Source organism: Sapajus apella, unplaced genomic scaffold (assembly GCF_009761245.1).
Source record: "Sapajus apella isolate SASKATOON/1434 unplaced genomic scaffold, GSC_monkey_1.0 scaffold12, whole genome shotgun sequence".
Taxonomy (NCBI): domain Eukaryota; kingdom Metazoa; phylum Chordata; class Mammalia; order Primates; family Cebidae; genus Sapajus; species Sapajus apella.
In genome coordinates, this window is record NW_022436952.1 from 9,813,587 (window position 1) to 9,836,330 (window position 22,744).

General features: G+C 41.9%; 1 protein-coding gene across 2 annotated transcripts in view; it reads right to left on the reverse strand.

Annotated features, from left to right (window-relative positions):
• Window positions 1-22,744, reverse strand: part of CA10 (carbonic anhydrase 10) — a 536,417-nt gene that overhangs the window by 104,265 nt on the left and 409,408 nt on the right. For both annotated transcript variants that reach the window (XM_032280090.1, XM_032280089.1), the window contains exon 5: window positions 14,446-14,631. In XM_032280090.1, coding sequence (XP_032135981.1) covers window positions 14,446-14,631 — 186 coding nt within the window. The remainder of the gene's footprint in view (window positions 1-14,445; window positions 14,632-22,744) is intronic.

The following is a 22,744-nucleotide window of genomic DNA, read 5'->3' on the forward strand; positions in this document are numbered from 1 at the left end:
GTGTGTGACTGTGTGTGGGGGGCTGTGCATGTGTGTGACTGTGTGTGTGACTGTGTGTGGGGGCTGTGTATGTGTGTGACTGTGTGTGGGGGGGCTGTGCATGTGTGTGACTGTGTGTGGGTGGCCTGTGTATGTGTGTGACTGTGTGTGTGGGGGGGCTGTGTATGTGTGTGACTGTGTGGGGGGGGGGGGCTGTGTGTGTGACTGTGTGTCTGTGTGGGTGTGAGCACATGCTATTAGTATGGTAGTGGAGGAGCAGGAGGTTCAATATTTTAAGCATTGTACCAAGAAAAGGTAACACATCCAAGTGAGCAGAACAATCTGAACTTTAATTTTTGATGTTACATCAAATGACTTAATTTCCCAAGATTTTACCTTAAAGGAGGTATGAGGGTAGTTACAAAGTGTCTACTCAATCTTCACGAGGTGGGGGGAACCTCTCCAATATTACACAATGAATTTATTACACGTCAATGTTTCTGACCCTCAAGAGATCACTGTAACTCCTCAATCAACGGTTTATAAGTGATGACAAAATTATGCAGTATTTTACTTCCGTAGGCCTCCTGGTGCTGGAAGAGCTACTCTAATCCTTTCATTTCTGGATGAAGGAAAAGAGATCTAGAGAGATTAAGTGGCTTGGCAAAGGTCACCTAGTCCTAGGGTGATCATATAATTAATTGTGCAAATTGGAGCACCTCTGAAGGTGAAAGGAGGTACTATAATATTAGTTATACCAGGACTAACTAGTGTCAACCTGGACTGTTCAGGCAAAGCAAGGCAGGTGATCGTGCTATCTAGACAGCTCAGGGCCTTGCTTCAAAGTCACAAGGAATGAGGAATATTCTATTTGCTGGTCTTCTTTGCTTGAATAAACTGCCATCTGGGGGCAGGGAAGGATATCACCTGGAGGCCAAGAAGGGGAGGGCGCTTCCTTGCAGAACCTCAAGCTGATGCATTTTCTCCATGATTAACTGTGCTTAGTAGGGGCTTTACTGCCTTCTGCAGGCCTGAGTGAGCATCTTAGTCCATTTATATCAGAATATCGGAGATGGGGTAATTTATAAAGGGCAGAAATTTATTTTTCACAGTTCCGGAGGCAGGAGAGACTAAGATCAACACAGCAGCCTCAGTTCTCTGGTGGAGGCTGCAGCCTCTGGAGGGGAGGCATGCTGTGTCCTCCCATGGCAGAAGGCAGAAGAGAAAGGAGGAGGCGGCTTTTTCTCCTGGCAGCCCTACAGCAGGGAGCATGGACACTGATAAGAAAACAGCACTCAGAAGGGCACTCAACCAATCTTCTTAGAATAAGCGTATCAGCAACCAACTCACAACTGCTGATGTAATTTTTAAGAATTTCACTTCCTGCATGGAAGATGCTCTGGATTCTTGTTAGATGTGGATAGAGGATGGAAATGCGGACCCTGTAGACATACATCATGGAATACTACACAGTCATAAAAAGAACAGAATTATGCCTTTTGCAGCAAGATAGATGCAGCTGGAGTCCATTATCCTAAGTGAATTAATGTAGGAACAGAAAATCAAATACTGCATGTTCTCACTTGTAAGTGAGAGCTAGACATTGAGTACTCAGAGGCATAAAAATGGCAGCAACAGACACTGAGGACTCCTCCTATCTGTAGAAAGGGAGGGAAGCAAGTGCTCAGTGCTATGCTCAGTACCTGGGTAATGGAATCATTCATATCCTAACCTCAGCATCACGAGATATACCCAATCAACAAACCTGCACATGTATTCCACCTCCGAATCCAAAATAAAAGTTGAAATTATTAAAAAAAAATGTGGCCCACAGATAATGCAGCTTGAAGAAGCATGTTATTGCCAATGAAAACCACCATTTTTGGGCACTCATTCTGTGCAAGGAACTATTCTGAGTATTTTTTTAAACATTGATCCTCTTAATCCATAAAACTACTCTGTGAAATGGAACTGTTCTGTCTCCTAATCGTGCTGATGGTCATCCAAATCTATCTAGCTGTTAAACTTCAGAGAACTGTAAGCCAAAAGAAAAAGTCAATTCTACTGTATGACAACTTAAAAAACAACAACAACAAAAAGACTATGTACTGAATACATTCACTGATTGAAATTCAAGAAAGGCAAAACTCCAGTGATTGCAGATCAGTGATGCCAGGGCCTAGGGTTGGAGGGAAAGGACTGCAGAGGAACATGGAAACTTTCTGGCGTGACGGAAGTGTTCTAGACCATTGTGGTCATGGTTACACAACTATGTATCTGTGAAAAAGCATCACATTTTGCAACTTAAATTCTTGTGGTTTTTTTTTTTTTATGCAAACTATACCTCAACAAAGCTGGGGGAAACCACCCTGTAGCATGGACATCATTCATATTTGTCTCAATAATGAGGAAATTGAGGCACAAGGAGGTTGAATAAATTGCCCAGGGTCACAGCTGACAGAGCCAGGATTCAAACACAGGAATGAATAATTCCACCAATTTTCACTTCCAAAATTAACAGCTGCTCATGCAAGTAGGTCATGGCCCTTAACCTGGGCCATGGGAACACATTAGCCCTAGAGAGGCAGCTGTAACAGGCAGGAAATGCTTGACCCCCACAGAGGACCTTACAGAAACAGCAGCTGCTCTGGGGTGGCCATTTGAGTCCACACACAATTAGTCTTTCCCAAAGCAGGCACAATGATTTGATTTGAAAAACTAGTGCCGGGATGCTAAGTCCTGATGCAGATATCTGGTGGCCCCTGGGCCTTCCCCGCTTTTCTTGGCTGGGAGTGTGATTTAAATCCTCCTGGCTAAGCTCATTTTGCCAAATAGCTCCTGCAAGATTCATTTCCAAGGCCGAGTCCAGAAATTTCTAGCTCAGCAAATAGATCCAAAGCAAGATAATGAATTCACCCAAGCTACCTCTGAGACTAAGGAATATGGTTTCTTGCGCTTTGCAGAGGCAAATAGATGTGTTTATACACAAATTTACAGACATACAATGCCTTGCTTGTTATAAAGAAGAGAGGAAAAATATAACTGTATGTCTGTATGTAACTTCCCAGTAGCTGTCCATCTGGGAGGGGAAGGCGAATGAAGCCATGGTCCTCAGCAGGAACATGGTGCTGTGTCATATTTCACACCGTTGCTGTACCACTTGGAGAAATAGGCTCCTATCTCACTTTACAGCTAGAAAAAGTGCAGACTGTTCTTAAGGCTAATGCAGACTGAGAGGAACTGAAAGATCATCTCAGGTAACAGAATTGGGCACTTAAGATTAGAAGAATGGACTTAGGATCAAGCAGCTACTTAGTGGCAGAGTCAGACAGGTAAGGTGACTGTCTAAGGTCACTCAGTGCATAGCTGGAGTCAGAGACCCAGGTTCTCTTCCCTGGACCAACCATGCAACTGAAAGCAGGTTCTTTAACCTCTCGAGGTTTCAGTTCCTTGAATATAAAATGAGGCTAATGAGTGCCAGCTCACAAGCTTATTGTGGGGACTGGCTGTGATCAGACCCCAAGCACAATGCCTGAGACGCAGTACATGCTCAATAAATTACAGCTGATGGAGGAAGTCCTTTTAGTTCACTGTGGTTATGCTAATATATCTTATCTTCTAGGGCTTTGGACTAGATGAGTTCTAAGGTGAACCTTAGAACTTAGTTATCAGCTAGCCAATAACTGACTTGTACAGCACTTTATGGCTTAAAAAGCCCTATCACAGAAGAATTTTCTTTGCATTGCACAATTACCCTATAACATATAGAGAACCTGCATGATAAGCCCCATTTTCCAGTTTAAGAGACTCAAAAAGGCAAAGTGATTTACTGAATTCTGCCTTTTCCAAGATCACACAGCTAGTAAGTGGCAGAGAGGAGTGTTGAAGTCAGATCTTCTAAGTCACAATGTTGCCCTCTGTCTGGTGGCCCAAGTGTCCAACTCTTAGGCCACTGTCCTTCCCCTTAGTGTGTTTGTTCCTGCTTCCCTACAGCTCCCCTTCCAGGCCAAGCCAACCATTCCTCTTGGAGTCTGCCTCTCACCAGCCAATCCAATGAATAATCATGAGAGTAACCCTACTATTGCCCTTTTACTGCGGAGATGGGGATAGATTTATAGAGGCTGACTCTGGCTGATATTTGGGAACAGATAATTACCTTCACTTACTATATCCTAGGCTACTTTGGCTAAATATTTACTGCCCAGAATTCTGCCCTTTCCAGCCAATTCTGAACACGAGTGTGCCACAGGCAACTAAGTGGCATATTTCATTTGGGGCAACCATAAATCTAAAGCTTCCACCAGAAATGATGCAAAAAATTAATGGAACATGAAATCAAGTAAATGGAATTGAGTACAGTAATTAGTTCATATTTTAATCCTCAGGTCTGTTTATTATCTGTCAACTGGCGAGCAATTAAGTCGGCACCATTGAAATGATTAGCTTTGTTTCAGCAGAAGTTTATCGATATGTCAGAGCAAATGAATCCAGGGGTTTTAAACGGCTTTATTTTGAATTGTAGAGCAGCACATCCATGGAGCAGCTAGACATCTAATGATTTAATTTAGCAATATTATTATCTGGATTACTTATATTTAATATTACAGAACTGTTCTGGAGGGTTATTGGGGAATGTGGGCGGGGGAGATTTAAACTGCACAAAAGCATTGCTTCTGTTCTACGGTTCTTAATGCAATAGTATGATTGCCTCTTCATACTGAGACCTAAGAGGAATGTTTAAGATACTATATTTTTTGGCCAGGTGTAGTGGCTCATGCCTGTAATCCCAGCACTTTGGGAGGCTGAGGTGGGCGGATCACAGGGTCAGGAGTTCAAGACCAGCCTGACCAACATGGTGAAACCTTGTTTCTACTAAAAATACAAAAACTGCTGGGCGTGGTGGCACACACCTGTAACCCCAGCTACTCAGGAAGCTGAGGCAGCAGAATCACTCAAACCCGGAGGCGGAGGTCACAGTGAGACGGGATTGTGCCACTGCACTCCAGCCTAGGTGACAGAGTGAGACTCCGTCTCAAAAAAAGGAAAAAAAAGATTATATTTTAGCTTTCCAATCTTTAATTCTCAGATTTATCTCAGTTGGGCACTATTATGGCTTGCTCTCACATTGGTGGTCTTTTCTCAGGGGTGATTTGGTGATTTCTAGATCCGTTTCTTCATGGATGCTTGTCATGGCTTATGTTTTGTAAAACAATCTGCCAATGTCTTTGCCATTTTAAGGCTGACTCTATAAATGCCCTGTGATGGGGCTGTGCTCACAAATGCAGGAAATCTGATTCTCAGGCTCTATTTGCTCTGTGAGGTGACTAAACCAGGGGACCTAAAAAGGTTTTTTGAATCTTGGGATTCAAAAATTAAAAATCCCCAATTAAGAGTCAGGAAACTTGGGTTCTGGTCCTAATTCTGCAGCTAAATCTCAGTGACCTTGGGCAGGTCTCTTGCCCTTTCTGATATTTGATTTTTCCTTTGTACATAGAGCAAGTGCACTGGAAGAGATGGCCTCAAAAGTTCCTCCCTCTGACACTATCACTTCAGACGGAGACTTGGAGTAGATTTGTCCTTTCCAAGTTTAGGTCTCTGTCTTGAAGTGAGAGATGTCACCTTTCACAGAACCTCTACAAATTTTCTTGAACTGTTGATCATCTCAGAGTCACAATGAATATAGGTCATTCTTACTTAACACTTTCTTTTCCAATTGATTTTATTCCTGCAGCATCGGAATGAGTTAAAAAACACAGCTGGTTCACGGAAGCGTTGTGAGTGATATTTGCCCTCGAACTGCAGTGTCATTGGCTACTAAATAAACGAAGGTCTCATTCAACACTTGCAAAATGATAATAGGCATGGTCTCCATGGTGACAGGTCTGAGGCAGGACCCTGATCAAATTCCAGTTAATGCCTGTTTTTAATATTGTCCTTTGTAATGTCACACTTCCCTCCTTGCTTTGGATGAAACATCAGCCGGGAGATGAGAGGCAAGTGGAGGAGGATGGTGGCTGTTATATGCCATCCTGGGGGTCCAGGCGAGAGTTATGATGCAGATTAGGCTGGAGTCAATGGGATAATGAGTTGATCGCAGGAGGCTGTCTTCTAATGCAATGTCCTCTCTCTTAGGCTGTGCTAGTGACTAATACTGGCAGTTCAGGGACTGCTGACTTGATTGGGCTGTGCTTTCCCAGAAGTAATTATAAAAAATGCCCAGAGGGGGATCTTCTTCTCCTTAGATCAGAGTCATCATTTGCTTGCTGGTATCGCTGTAATGCACCTTGCCGCCATCTGAGTTTCTGCTTGTTTTCTTCGCTTCTCGAAGGCCAGTTTGCTCACTCTAGGTGGGGCTGGCTCCTAGAATCTAGAACTTTGATGCCTAGCATTGGTAAACCTCCCTGGTCTGATCCTAGGAGTAATTCCAGGGCTGAAATGAAGACTCTAAATGAATTTTTCTGGTACACGGGCTCTCAATTGTTCTATTATTTCTCCCAGGTACACCAAACATTTTGTTTACCTTGTATTTGTGAATAATTTAACATAAAAAAGTTCCAGGACCTCTTAATATTGACAACTTTATTAGGTTTGCCATTATGGCTACAGAATTTAATTCATGATATATTGGGCATAGTTTAGGTACTTTGAAAGCTATAGTCTTAAATTATCTTCATTTACTCATTTGATCTCTGCTCAGCAATACCTACCCAGTGCCCATTATGGATATGGGGAGATATTTAAAAAGTACAACCAACTCTGCGACTGTAGGGAGTTAACAGTCTGATTGGAAAGACGGGATCCTCTACTAGACTGGAGGCTCCTTAAAGGCAGGAACTATGGCCTATCAGTCTTTGAATTTCCCTACCAAGCTAGGGTCCAGAGCAGATGAGTAATCATTTGTATTGGGTTTATGGATAAACTGTGGGCTACGTGAGGCAGTGTTACGAATCAGAAGACTTGAATTAAGTCCATTGTTGGTTATGTATTGCCTGGATAATCTTGGGCCTTTGTTAACCCAAGAAGGTGGTAACATTGAGAGCAAACCTCCTTGAGGTTTAGTGATCAAATGGGAGAATTTCTGTAACTGTGCTTCGGAATTTATTCGGAGTCAAAACCGAAGTCCATACAAAGCGCACGTAGAGAGGCCCCGCGTGGTCTGCAGCAGACCCTGGCCCTGCTCTGCCGTCTCTAACCTCCTGCCCCATCACTCCCACGTGTGCTCATGCTTCCTCCGCTCTTCCTTGCACACTCACAGCTCCCTCCCACTTCAGAACCATGGTACTGGTGACTGCCTCTGCCTGGGATGTCCTTCCCCAGACATCTCCCTGGCAACCTCACCAATGTCATCTTCTCATTGAGGCATATACTGGCCACGCTATTTAAACTTGTAGCTCACTCCCACTCCTCAGTCTCGGATCTCTCTCATTCTGCTCTAGTTCTGTCTCTGTAGCATTTAGCATATTCTAAATTAACATGTAAATGTGCTCATGTATTATGTTTACTATTTATTATCTGTTTACCTTTGCTAGACTGTAAGCACCTTATGGGTAGACATTTTTATTTGTTTTACTCACTGTAGCACATAATAGTTACTCATCAGCATTTGTTAACTGGATGAATGAATGAAGGTAAACGACAAAACATGTAAACAGTGGCCAAGTGTTGGCAGTGAGATTCTGCAGCCACCTGTAGGCATGACTGGGTGAGTTCTAGATTGTGCTGCACATTAATCAATTCAAGCCTGTGCCTTGTCCTTCCCATGGCTCTTAAATCCCTCCAGGGTAGCACTTAATTGTTCAATCCTTTTGTTCCCTTTACCACATTTAGGATAGGGCTAGGTGGGTGCCTTCTAAATACATTTTAAATTTCTCAAAGCATATTTCTTTCCCAGAGAAATTCCAGGATACCTCTTAGTGGTAACTGCAAGCTGAACCACTCTACTTCTTTTACAGTTTCTTTTCTTTTCTTTTTTTTTAGATGGAGTCTCTCTCTCTCTGTAGCCCAGGCTGGAGTGCAGTGGCTCTATCTCGGCTTACTGCAACCTCCACCTTCCAGGCCCTGGTTCAAGCAATTCTCCTACCTCAGCCTCTCAAGTAGCTGGGATTACAGGCATAAGCCACCGTGTCCAGCTAATTTTTGTATTTTTTAGTAGAGATGGGGTTTCACCATGTTGGCCAGTCTGGTCTTGAACTCCTGACCTTGTGATCTGCCCGCCTTGGCCTCCCAAAGTACTGGGAATACAGGCATGACCCATCGCACCTGGCTTTCTTTTACAGTTTCTAATGGAATGTAATGCTTTGGGTGGCCTTCATTAAAACGCTCCATCTTCAATTTAAATGGGACTGTATATTTCCTGTATAGTCAATGAATGCAACATACCTCAGAATTTCAGGGGGGAAAAAAGTCTATAAGATTTTTGTTCCTGGGACACAAATGGTTGACTGAGTTGTTGACTCAGTGATTTAATGACTCCTTCCACAAACACCACTTAAGCATTGACTGTATGTCAGGTACTGTGCTAGGTGCATGACATGCAAAGATGAATAGGTCTTGTCCTTAAGGGTTTTACCAAGGTCATTTATTCCCTCATTCAGTATATATTTATTGACTATCCTCACATCCAGACAATGTGTGAGGTGCTTGGAATACAGCAATGATCAATATAAAATTCCCATCAACAGAGGACTGTGGTTCCCACAGAAGTTAGATTAAACAGTTACAAAACCCACAGTGATGGGCAATATAATAGATTGGGGTCAGCTACAAAGGGCAGGTAGTAAATATTTTGACTTTTGCAAGCTGCATATGGTCGGTCAGTCTCTCTCTTTTTAATAGCATCCTTTAAAAATGTAAACCATTCTTAGCAACTAGGCTGGATTTGGCCCACAGGGGATGGTTTGTAAACCCCTGTAACAGATGAATAAACAGGATCTTCTGGAAGTCAAGAGGAGGCAGCAACTTCCTGTCTGGAAGGAGAGAAAGGGGCTTGGAAGCTATGATGGGGGACTGTGGCAGATGGGGGAAGGGAGATGGGGCTGGCATTTAGAGTCGAGGGAACAGCTTTACCATGGCATATCAGTAGCACTTCTGTATGTACTGTCCATGTACCTGTTCTTAAACATCCCAATCCTCATTCCCTCTCAATCTCCAATTGTGCCAACAGAACACCAACAGAGCATCTCTACCAGGAGGTCCTGGCTGAGCAGCAAAGTGCTAATTAGATTGCCTGAGCACCCCCCACAAGATATTCAATACCTAATGGGGCCCTGGCTCTCAAGGATGTTCTCCTCAGCACTTTTCATATGCTAGCACACTTCAGGACAATTTGATGTTAGTTGCATATTCCTACAAATTTGTGTTGCTTTAGTGAAGCCAGTCTCTCAAGGATGCAAATAATTGATTTCGGGAAGAGGACAAGGCCTGCGTTTTCTGTTGTTTAGTTTCAGTTGTTGGTTCTGAGATCATTGTTTTCTCTTTTCTCATTCAGAGCTACCGAGAGAGGGAGAGAAAGCCCCATATTTTACAGATGACTTTAATTCTCTCCTTTTAATTAAACACATCCTATCTGTATCACCATAGCAACAGCTATGGACTTTTCCCTCTCTCAGATGTGTTTTGAGCCAGATCAGAGATTCCAGAGGCTGAGATGTAGAAAGGTCAAGGTGTTTCCACCTTGCCTTCAGAGGGAGCAGCAAGTGGGTCAGGTTGCACAGCTACTCACCCATTCTTTCCTTAATGCTATCCACTGAGAGCTATTTCATAATCCCCTTCTGGAATAAGCCTCACATATAATTCACATTATGTGGTAATATCAATATACATATTCCTTGATAGACTTTGCACGTCTGTGGGCAGAAGCTGCCCTCTGGCCCATGCCTAGCTCAGAGCCTATCACACTGCAGAAGTATGAGAGTCATGTGACGAGTGGATGAAATTAGCAAGAGGAACTGGCTATAGATTTTGCATGAAGCAGCTAATGCAGTTCTCAGTGTACCCCTCTGCCCCCTTGGAAAGAAGAACTTAAAAGGATTTTTAAATGAACTTGTCCAGTTTATCCCAAAGAAGAAAGTTTCTTCTTGTCTAGTCCCACTACTGCAATGGAATCCAAGGCATGATTCTTTTCAAATATTTTTTGTCTGGCTAATGTATTTGCTTCTTTTCATAAATACCTACATTATACTGGACATTAATCTAACCATTTAGACATGATTAGCAAGCTAAGGGTCTTACTTATTAAAAACAGTTAATTTTTCCTTCTTAAAGAAATGGAGACATTTGAATCCCTGAATGTGCTCATTTATCACCAACCCCCAACAAGGAATCCAGGACTTCTCTGTGTAGGACATAAGTAATTTTTGTAAAAATGCAGTTGCTGACTGTGTCATACATCCATGCAGCTTTATAAAACAAGGCAAATGATTACCATCAATTACAATAACCTCGCTAGACAAGACTGCAATTAATCTACAGCTCTTCAGATAACGACTGTTGCACTGTGCCAAGGAAAATGCCTGGCATTAATTGACTTATCACGATCAGCAATGACAGATAGGGCAGATGGCAATGGGATTATTCACTGTCAACAAAATAAACACATGCTTTCTTGCCAGAAGTGTCTACTTGGGTCCTCTCAAAGGACAGCCAAAAAGAGAGGCCAAAGGTGGCTTTAAAGGTGGCACAAAATAAAAATTAAGTTAACCAGAGTCACGTAATCTACCCACATAATAAACCTGCACATATATACTTTAATCTATAATAAAAGTTGAAATTCATTTTTTAAAAAAGTTAACCTTCAGGGTGAGATATATTGACCCTTACTGAGGTGACTCCTCAGTAGAACACAATTGAAGGAAATTTCTATAAGAAAATCATGGACTGGCGTGGTGGCTTACGCCTGTAATCTCAGCCCTTTGGGAGGCCGAAGTGGGTGGATCACTTGGGGTTGGGAGTTCAAGACCAGCCTGGCCAACATGGTGAAACCCCATTTCTACTTTAAAAATATCAAAAAAAAAAAAGCCAGGCTTGGTGGCATGCACTTGTAATCCCAGCTACTAGAGAGGCTGAGGCAGGAGAATCGACTGAACCCAGGAGGCGGAGGTTGCAGTGAGCTGAGATCATGCCACTGCCCTTCAGCCTGGGTGACATAGCAAGATTAAATCTCCAAAAAAAAAAAAAAAAAAAAGATTATGGATTGTGTAGAATTTCAACATCAGAAGATACATTAAAACTGACAGTTTCCCCTGCTCATTTGAATGTGAGTCACTCTTAAGGAGTCACCAAGTTCTGTTCAGCACTTAATAATTCCAGTAATGGAGCCGGGTGCAGTGAATCACACCTATAATCCTAGCAATTTGGGAGGCCAAGACAAAAGAATTTCTTGAGCCAAGGAGTTAGAGGTTACAGTGAACTGTGATGGTGCCACTGTACTTCAGCCTAGGTAACAGAGTGAGCAGAGTGAGACCATTTCTCTAAAAAAAAAAAAATAATAATTCCAGTACTAGGAAGTCACAATTTTTAGAGGCAAACTCATTTCATCAATGTATCATTTTCATCATTAGAACGCACACATAGCTGAATTCCCTTTTTCTGTAGCTTCCACCTACTGGCCCTAGGTGTTTTCCCTCATGCTACATAGAAGATGCCAAACTCTTCTTGCTCACTGAATTCTTAAGTGGGATCTCAAAGGTCAACTGCTTTTCCCACTACTTTGCATATAACATTGTTCTGAGGACTTCAAACTTCTGGCCTCTTGCACCTAAACCCATACAGTTCATCTATATGTGTTGACATTGAGGGGCTTGGAAACAAATGTGATATGATGAATTCAGTCTATCCAGGGCAAGGTATAATTATACCTATGCTGAGGCCAGTGCTCAAGCATACCTTGGAGCAGTGGAAGTGTGCATGTGACCACCCTACTTGGTTGGGAAGCTATTCTCCAAGTCTCACCCATCTATATAGACCCAGCCTTGCCATTTCCAGGGAACAATGACCAATGTGTGCTCCTTCCCCCTCTTTTTTACAGTGTAATTTCGTTGATTAAGTCCCCTTTGTTTAGAAAACGGATAATTCAGGCAGAGTTTCACCTAAAATTGGCATAGTGGTCGCTAACCAAAATCTCTTGGGGGAAGTTTTACAAATGTGCAAACTTGGACCCTATTCCCTGAGACTCTGATTCAGTTGGTTTGGGTAATGAATGAGAGGAAAATATTTGACCAGGCTTCCCAGTTAACTGTGATTTGCAACCTGCTTACATGCTTTCTTCACTCAACGCTTTCTTCATTGGGAACATATAATAATGTCCGAATGTTGAAGTGCTTCACAAGCCTAATATAAAAATTCTTTTGGAGCACCTGATACCTGTGGTCTGGGGTAGGTCTAGGAAAATTTATACACTAAGAGATCAAATTTCTATGTTTACTCTAAAATGGAAGCACTCATTTACTCTAAAATTGTGCTTCATGTATAAGTTACAAAGCACCCTTACCATATACTAAAGAAACGAGTGACCCTAAAGAATAATACAATGTAAGAATTTTAGCATAGTAAACATCTATATGTTTTCAATCGTTCACTTAACAGATATTTCTACTCTGAGGCAGTGTTGTGATAGGTGCTAGAATATGATAGAATATGGGGGAGAAAAAGAAATAATAGCAACCAAAAAAATGAGCAAGTAAGCCAACAGATAAAATAATTGCAAATCTTAAAATAACTTATTAAGACGAAGAGTTCATCTAATTTTGAATATTCTGTAATTCGACTGGAAGTGCCCAGTCATGCTCATGTTGTGAGTTTTGGTCCTGCTTTCATTATATTTCTTGTTGTACTCTAGTTCAGAATCGGCAACTTGGAAGCCTTGCATTACACTGCATTTGGCAGACATCCCTAATCAATCCTAGCATTTTTTTCCCCTACAGATCCAGGAGAGAGACCCATACTATAGCTTAACCCTATTGTCTATGCAGGCATTATTAATAGATCACAGATAAAACGCTAGATGAAATCTTTATGCAGCTTCTCTAGCACACACTGCCCTGACATGCCTCGGGGCTTTTGCTCACGCTAGCCCTCATTTCCTGCTTTATCATTGTTGTCTATCAATCATTGAGTACTTTCAGTATTCTTACATCTGGAATCTCACTTAATTTTTAAAATAGCCTCTAAAGGTGTCTAAGCTGTGCCTTAGAAGGCCCAAGTAACATCCCAAGATCACACAATGTGTATCAAAGCAAGACCACAAAACTCAGGTCATTGGACTCCAAAGCTGATGATCTTAAAATTGTTCATTATTGCCTCTCTTTATAGCCCAGTTCAAAGGGTGCCTTCTGTGTGAAGCTTCTCCTGACCCCTTCAAGCAAAATTTGTCACTTCTTCCCTTGAGTTTTCCAGGGCCTTTGTACATCTCCATTACAGCATGACATTATACTTTAATTACTTGAATATAGCACTCTTTGAACTCCTCTGTGGTAGGAACTTTTTTTTAAAATCTCTGTATCCCTGGTAACTAGCTGAGTGCCTAGGCAGGCTCTTAGTGATGCATTTTGAATGCACATTAAAATCTGGCTGCTGGACTCATTAAGATTGTGGGTCTATTTCTTAGTGCTTGTTCTTAACATACTAAAAACAAGGCCAGATTTATACATGACCTTTAAAAAAAATAAAAAGACCACATGTGATACATATTTTTGTAATTTCAAAGCCTTCCTGACAACAGTTATTGAGGACTGTTAAGCAGAAACCTAGTTACAGGGCATTTAGCATCTAAGGACCCCTGATCCCCAGTTCATAAACACCCTCCAGTATAACGCAGGTAAAACAGATCAAATTAACTACACCCTGCTTGTGAAGTGTCACACCACAGATGACAACTCTTTACACTGTAGCTCTTGTCCAATAAATGAAACTGTGGTTGGGCTCTCTGCTGTGGCCTGAGTTCTGTCTGGGTTGATGGTGGCACACAGTGACATTTCTGTTTTGCGGAAACTCAGGCAAACTATTTAGTTGCCTGACACTTATTTCACAGTATGTTATAGTTTTATACAAATATGACTCATTATATTCAAAAGAAAAGTGATGGAATCTGTGCTTTCATATGTGACACATGAGAGGCCAATCGCCCAGATAGGCGTGAGTAAAGATGTATTTTATATATATAAGGTGAGGGTTTGGGGTTGAAATAATGCTCTAGAAATATCATCGGGCATGAGTCTCAAGAGAGCTGCACCTGTGTCCCAGAAGGAAAGAGCCAGTTTCATTACAGCCTTCCCTGGGCAATACTAGAAGCTTGTTACTGACTTTCATGTCAATCTGCAAAAGACAGATGGAGAAAGAAGGCATGGGCCTTCTCACGTCATAGATTAGAGAGAATCTTTCCCTTTGTTATGTTATCCCATCTTGGATATAAACAAGCATCCAATCTTATAAGTTGACATTTAACCTTAGTACTTTGGCAGACTGACGTACCTCTCCAGAGAAGGCCTGTCCATTGAGGAGGTGCTCTGACCCTTGGCTGTCCTCACTCCCAAAGTGTAGCCGGATCTCCTCCAGCCGGTGGCTGTATGTCATAGGCCCTCCAGATATGTTGACCAAGTGCTCCTTGTCCAGGCGAAGGGATACGTGTCTTCCAGTGTTGTACATGGTCCCACTGACCTGCAAGGCAACCAGCAACAGGTCAAGAAAGGCCCTCCTTCTGCTATGCCTCCCCAAACCCAGCATGGTGCTTGGATCAACACCTTTTGCTTCCTCTTGATGAGAAGATGGGCTAATTCCACATATGGACTAGGGAGTGGCAGCTGCCACAGAAGGTATACATGGGATCTATGGTAATTTCTGTGAGGCATAAACCACATTATTCCTTAGGAATTTGAGGTAAGAATTCAAAGGAGACTTTTCACCAATTGTGACTAATGTTTTGTGCATTGCATCTTATAAAAAATGGAACCAACCTAAATGCCCATCAAAGATAGATGGGATAAAGAAAATGCGGCACATACACACCATGGAATACTATGCAGCTATAAAAAAGGATGAGTTCATGTTCTTTGCAGGGACATGGATGAAGCTGGAAGCCATCATTCTCAGCAAAGTAACACAAGAACAAAGAAACAAACATTGCATGTTCTCCCTTATAAGTGGGAGTTGAACAATGAGAACAGTGGACACAGGGAGGGGAACATCGCAAGCCAGGACCTGTCTCTTGGGGTGGGAGGATAGGGGAGGGACAGCATTAGGAGAAATACCTAATGCAGATGATGGTTTGGTGGGGTGCAGCCAACCATGTGTATACATGGTTGTGTATACATGTATATACAGTCATGGCATGTGTATACCTATGTAACAAACCCATACATTCTGCACATGTACCCCAGAACTTAAAGTACAAGGATTAAGAAAAAAATGAACTTATCCTTCTTACTATATGTATTTGGAATGTAAAGAAACTGCAAGAGTTCTAAATCTAAAGAAATTGGAGAAAGCATTTAGCAAGGGGTAAGATACTAAAAAGGCCAAATGAGACAGGCAAGAGAAAATGGGTGAATAGAAGCAGACCCTAATGGGAGACCGAAAGCCTGGGTCTGAATTCTCAAGTGCCCTGTCTGGTATGTCTCGGTAGGTCCTTTTCCTGCCCTGCAACCAGACAATGTTCGGAATCCTCACAGCTTGTGGGCCTCAGTGTTAAACTACAGGGATTCACTCAAGCTTCCAATGTTATAGATTCCCAGACTTACTCCTTATTCCTGATTCCATCTCGCTTCAGCCTCTCCAAACTGCTAACATTACTGCTTGGCAACCTTTTCCTTCTTTCCTTCCTTGCTGGACGTGATGTTCAGCTTCATTTTCCTGACTGTGACCTTAGCACTTCCCAACCAAAATTGATTCTAGAACACTCCTTCCCACTGAAACTCAACTTTCTTACTCTCTTGGGTGGACTTAGCTCTGGGAGTAGGATCTAGAGCTTAGGAGAGACTTTGAATGAGTCTGGAAGGAGTGTTTCTGGGTTACGGGATGCAGAACTACTTGGATTTTCTTCCTGCTTACTCTGACTTCTTTGGGCCAAGCCTTCAGCCCTAGTGATTTCCTGAAGGGTTTCTGTAACTTCTGATACCTTCAATAGACGTGGTTTTCATATATATGCTCTATAGCACTCTCCTTTACCTGCCCCCTCCTACCTTTCTGACACTGGTATTGTGAATGATTAGCTCTTGGGTTGTTCACTGTTGCAGAAATCATATCGCTCACCAAATACTCCAGTGACTCCCTTTGTTTGCTGCCACCTTACTGTAGAATGGAGCCCATGTGACTGGCTGGGGGCCATGGGCTGGGAGAGGTCACGGCAGGTGTCACTACCAGGCTGAAACGGTGGATTCCCCAGACTCCCCTTCATCTGGTACATTGGCCAATGGCATTATATGGGAATGGAAATGTGGTGCAGTGACTGCATGGAGCTCATGTCAGCCTGGGCTCCTAGAGATGATGCGCAGTTTACAAAAATGGCAGGAATTCTTCCCCTCCCTGTAACTACGCTTCCAACAATGTGACTTTGTAGCTGCTCTCATCCAGATAAGAGGCTACTTCTCTACCTCACATCTGGGCCAGCCTTGTCACTTACTTTGGCCAACAGTGTGCGGTGCATACAACATGCTAGTCCTGAGGGTAGATCTTGAGGCGATGCATGCTTCTTCACTTCCTCCTGGAGCTGTGAACTACCATGCAAGTGAGCCTGGGCTAGCCTGCTGGAGATGGGACAATAGTGAGGAAAGCCATCCCAGAGAGGCTGTCCTAGACTGGCTACTCTGTGGCTGATCCACTAGCTGACTGGCCCAGCTGAGACCAGCTTAGCCTGGCCTAGATCAGAAATGTCCACAACCCATCAGCTTGGAGCTAAATAATTATTTAAGTCTCTACATTTTGGGGTGGTTTGTTATGCAGCAAAATTGAACTGATATACACTAAGTCAGTCATCTTCTTGCTCCTGTGAATCTGGAACTATCAACAGAAACTCTCTGGATAATCTCTGTTGAGTTCCTGAACTGCAAGGTTACATAGGTCCCAACCATACTGTTAAGGAGAGAAAGGCAGATCAGAGAGAGGGGACTGAGGCAGAGGTACCAACGGTGACAGAGGAGAACACATACTAGGGAAGGAACGGAGAGAATAGTAACTCCAGATATCTTTGTATCTCTTTGTTCTAGTTCCTTCAAGAGGCCTGAACTCTACTTTCTAATATTCTACATCTTACCAATAGATTTTTTTAAATCTCCAGTTTTCTGCCAATGACATCACTCCTGTTCTCCAGCCTCAAATAAATGTATATTTAGTTAGTGTGAGATAATCAGAACTTGTCTTCTTTTCATTTCCCATAACTTCCTTTCCAGTACAATAGTTCACAACAGGTTTGTGTTTGACATGACTTTCATCTCTAAATATAACTTATTTTTCTAATTAGTAAGATAATACATAGGCATTATTATATGGTTCGAAAGATGTAGGTCAGCTCAGGAAAGAAAAATCAGCCACAGTTTCACAGTTAACCAGTAATCACCACTAATATTTTGACACACACACACACACACACACACACACACACACACACACACATATATATATATATATATATATATATACTTTTCACACTCCTACCTATAGATAGACCCAGATTTTAAAGAGATCATTTTATATATGTGTATTATAAATACATAATAAAGGACTTTTCATTTGCATATATATATTACATAAGACTTTTACGTAATTTTCACCAACATATGTATTTCCATGTCATTGACTATTCTTTAGCAATATCACTTTGAAATGTCTACATCATATTCCCTTGTAAAAATATATAGCTGATTGCTGAATCTTTACATTCCTTTCATGTTTTCATTATTGCAAAAAAAAAAAATCTGTAATAAACATCCTTACGGATAAATCTTTTCACTAATCTAGAGATATTTCATTATGCAAATCCTAGGTCAAATAGTGTACACATTATTACAGCACTTACTATGTACTGTGGCATCCATCTGCTGTGGGGACTAGATCCCACAGAGCAGGGCTGGAGCTCTGTAATTCCCTTCAAATGACATTAAGCACAGAACCATGGAATTCAGTCCAGTGACATTCTGTGGTGCGAAAGGCAACAAAAAACACTGCTCTGAGTTCCTATGCCATGCATGCTCTGTGCCATTGGGCAAGTATCTTGGGCTTCCTAGCACTTCTAGAAATTCTTTCATCTATGTCTGTCTAACGTTCCCATGAAAATTCCTGCCCATCGAATCAAGGCACTGACTACATTTTACGCTCGCCTGAATTTTCCCAGGACTTGGGAAACACACTGGCACCAGCAGGTGGAAATATCAGGGGCCCTGGAGCAAAAGATTCTCAGTCTGCCTCTTGTTAGTCATGTGACCTTGGGTGGTTTACTTAATTTCTTGAAGCTCCAGTTTTCTTAACCATAGAGATAATAGAGTTTCCTCTATGAAAATGATAGACAAAAAAGCTATAAGGCATATTGAAAACAAATAGCAAAATGACAAAGTCTCTTCTTATCAGTAATTACTTTAAATGTAAATGGATTCCACTTGTATGCTGTATCTAAAGTAGTCAAAATCATAGAAACAGAAAGTAGAATTGTGATTGCCAGGGACTGAGGGAGGGAGAAAGAGAGTGTTTAACGAGCGCAAAGTTTCAGTTTTGCAAAATAAAGAGTTCTGGAAACAGATGGTGGTGGTGGTTGTACAATGATATGAATGTACTTAACACCACTGAACTGTACACTTAAAATGCTTAACATGGTAAACTGTATGTCATAGGTATTTTACAACAATAAAGGTTGGTAAAAATTGCCCTCATGAGGTTGTTGTGATAATTAAATAATAGATGCAATGTTCACACATGTTTATTCTCTTCCTTCCCTTACCCTTGGCTATTATGGCATGGGTGCCTAGGTGATATTGAAGGATTCTCATTGATCTGTTTTCCCCACGTCTTCCCCAATTCCCAGAGCTTGGTGGAACATACTGTTCCTTGCTAAATGTCATAATGAAGAACTGGAGCTGACTTCTGCCTTGGGATGATTCACTGGCCTCTCATTTTGGATTTTAAGGCGCTAGACGTGAGGAGAATACAAGATCATCTTGAAGGCCACGAAGCAAACCCCAAACCAGAAGGAGAAATATACCAGTGTGCCTTCCAGTTTTTCCATCCCACTTCCAGGCCCCTTCTGCACACATGGCTGTCTTCATTGATTCATTCAATCGGTCAATTACACAGGGAAAAAAAACACAAAAACATTCAATTCACTTAACTGTGTGCTAGGAGCTGGAGCTGGGGATAGTGTGGCTGTGAACAAAGCCAGGCCCTCTCCCTGCCATCATGCAGCTCATACTCCATTATGGAGAGAACTGAGTGGGGCATAAAATTGTGGACAGTGCCTAACTGCTATCGTTTTCCTATGCGTTCTTACAATTAGATGCAACACCCCCTTATCTCCACTCTTCCCCCAGACACCGAAATAACATTAATTTGTATTAATCAAAAAAAGCTGTGTAGCCAGGGCATGGTTTGTTGCACTTTAATTTAAAAATAAAGGCTTGACAACGTTATGTACGATATCTAAGGATACATCTGCACTATAGTAATTAACATTGCAGCAGTGTCATTTTATCTCGAATGCTAATTACTGTGTTTTCAACGAACGACTTTGGTGCACAGCATGTTGGAAAAAGTTGTATTATGCAGACCAGGAAACAAAGAAGAATGGAGAAGTTGAAGCTGCAGGGGATATCCAGGTTGCCTCTGGCTCCCTCACAGTTCTTTTTGCTTTATCTTAATTCACTGCAAAATAAGGTGCCAGATGTGTGTGATCTCCATTTTACCAGCAAGGGAAGTAAGTGGGGGCTGTTGGAGGTTCAGTGACTTATCCAGAATCACACAGTGGCAGGTCTTCTGATTCCAAGACTAATGATCCTGATGTAAGCAAATGCAAGTATCCTCGCTCATTTCAGAGAAAAAATATGTCGGGGGGTCAGGCACGGTGGCTCACGCCTGTCATCCTAGCACTTTGGGAGGTCGAGGCAGGTGGATCACCTGAGGTCAGGGGCTCGAGACCAGCTTGGCCAACATGGCGAAACCTCGTCTCTACTAAAAATACAATTAGCTGGGTGTGGTGGCAGGTACCTGTAATCCCAGCTACTGGGAAGGCTGAGGCAGGAGGATTGCTTGAACCCAGGAGGTAGAGGTTGTGGTGAGCTGAGATCGGGCCACTGCACTGTAGCCTGGGTGAAAGAGTGAGACTCCATCTCAAAATAAATAAAAGATAAAACAAATAAATAAAAATAAAAAACATATGTCGGGGATTATCATTTATTCTCCAGTCTGCATATGCAGATCTTAGGCAGTTCAGAAAAAGTGGGATCTTTTTTAAATTATTTATTTATTTATTTTTAGGATATTCCTAACTCCAAAAAGTGGGATCTTTTTTAGGAAAAGAGAGGACTGTAAGTGGAAACTAGGCTGCTGAAGTTCATCCCAGGAGGAGGCCTGGAGAAACCTGAAGGTCAAGGAAGTCCCTCAGTTTCCTCACCTGCAGAATGTATGCTGGTTTGAGACTGGTTGGAGCTAGATATATTGAGGGCAGCAGGTAATAGGTACTCCACAGATATGCCTGTCCAGGTTGTATGCCAATCAACATTATCTTGATAGCCTGAGACCATCTAGAAGCAATATGTTCTTTTGCAAAGTAAAAATTTTATGACTGGTGTATTTATTTTGCAAAATTAGATGTCCCGGCATAGCAAACACAGTGCTTTGCAGCAGTCTGTGATTCAGGGCCTCTAATAAATGGGGTCATCTTTTTTCATTCTGGTGCCACCATCCTGTTAGAGGAAAATAAATTTGGTCAGTACATTTTTAAGGTAAGAAAAATTTTCATTCTTTGAAAGTCAGCCACAATCCTGTTCGTAATAGATGGCACATCTTGGTTTGAACCCTTACTGGGTGTCACTGAGGGTGGCAAGTTCTGAATCTGAACTTTCGCTGTCAATCATCACAATTTCTCCTCACCAAACCCAGCACCAAACATGGTGTGGTACTTGACACCATTTGCTTATTCTCAATGGGAAGATATTAGGCTAGACCCTCGTATGGAGGGCAGGCCTCCCACAGGGCATGCCCGTCTTTCCTGGCTTCTGTGGCACTTTCCATAGAAGCAAATAGCCATCAGTGGGGGGCCAGAACTTGCCCTCAGCTATCTTTGGCTCTAAAGCCTATGCTTTTAACCACTGGAAATTGTTAGACTGTGCAGCTATTTTTTTTTTTTTTGATACTAAGTCTCGTTCTGTTGCCCATACTTGAGTGCAGCAGTGCGATCTTGGCTCACTGCAACCTCCCCCTCCTGGGTTCAAGTGATTCTCCCACCACAGCCTCCCAAGTAGGTGAGATTATAGGCACCCACCATCATGCCTGGCTAATTTTTGTATTTTTGTAGAGAAAGGGTTTCACCATGTTGGCCAGGCTGGTCTTGAACTCCTGACCTCAGGTGATCCGCCCACCTTGGCTTCCCAAAGTGCTAGGATTACTAGTGTGAGCCTTCATGCCTGGCCCCAGCTGATTATTTAACAATGTAATATTTATAGTATTTTTCTTCAAGAGGTGGGTTGACAGTGTGGGAGCCTCACAGTAGTTTGGAGTTCAGGATGTTTAGGATTACTTACTGTTTACTAGGGTTCTCTAGAGAAACAGAATTGTGTGTTTGTGTATGTGTGTGTGTGTATACATATATACGCATACATACATGTAAGATAACACATGCACACACACGCACGTAAAATAAAGAGATTTATTTTAAGAATTGTCCCATCTGATTGGCAAGTTCAAAAGTTGGAGGGTGGGCCCACAGGCTGGAGACGAGCTGATGCTGCCGCTTCCCTCTGAAGGCTCCCTGCTGCAGAATTCTTTCTTGTTCAAGGAGGTCAGTCTTTTCGGTCTCTTGAGGCCTTCCACTGAATGGATGAGGCCCATCAGCCTTATGCAGGGCCATCTGCTTTACTCAGATTCCACTGATTTAAATGTTTATCTCATCCACAGACACTCTCACAGAAATATCCCAATTAATGTTTGACCAAATATTTGAGAGCCATGGCCCAGCGAAGTTAACATGTAAATTAACCACTACCCTTATTTCCAAATTCTATTTGTCTTCTTTATTACATCTGTTCAAATAGCTGTTAACCACATAGTTGTTCTGATACCACACATGAAGGGTTATATATGTAATACAAATATGTGTGTGTATATATTACATAGATACATTATCGACATATGTATATACTTAGATATACACATGTACATTATATATAATACAAACACATACATTTTATGTGTATTTTATATTTCCTACATCATGTAATTTTAAGTCCGCTATATAAAGACCGTTTTCAAAATGTCAGTCACATGGAAGAAGAACCACTTTGAAAAAATGTACACCTGAATGACAGAACAATTATAAAAAAATAATTTAACTTTTCTCATTAAAGAACAAGGCAGGTTTATCCTTGAGTATAGATGGGACCTTGGAGATTATTCGGATGTAAATCCCTTATTGTTTTGGGTCTTAGATGTCATACAACCTCATATTTTTAGATAAAAAAGAGGAGGAGGTATATTTTTTATAAAGACCAAGTCACAAAATACATGTGTCAAAGGTCTTTGGGTTTAATGGAGATAGCGCTTATAAGTTGATATTTATTGCAGAAAGCTAAGTTAG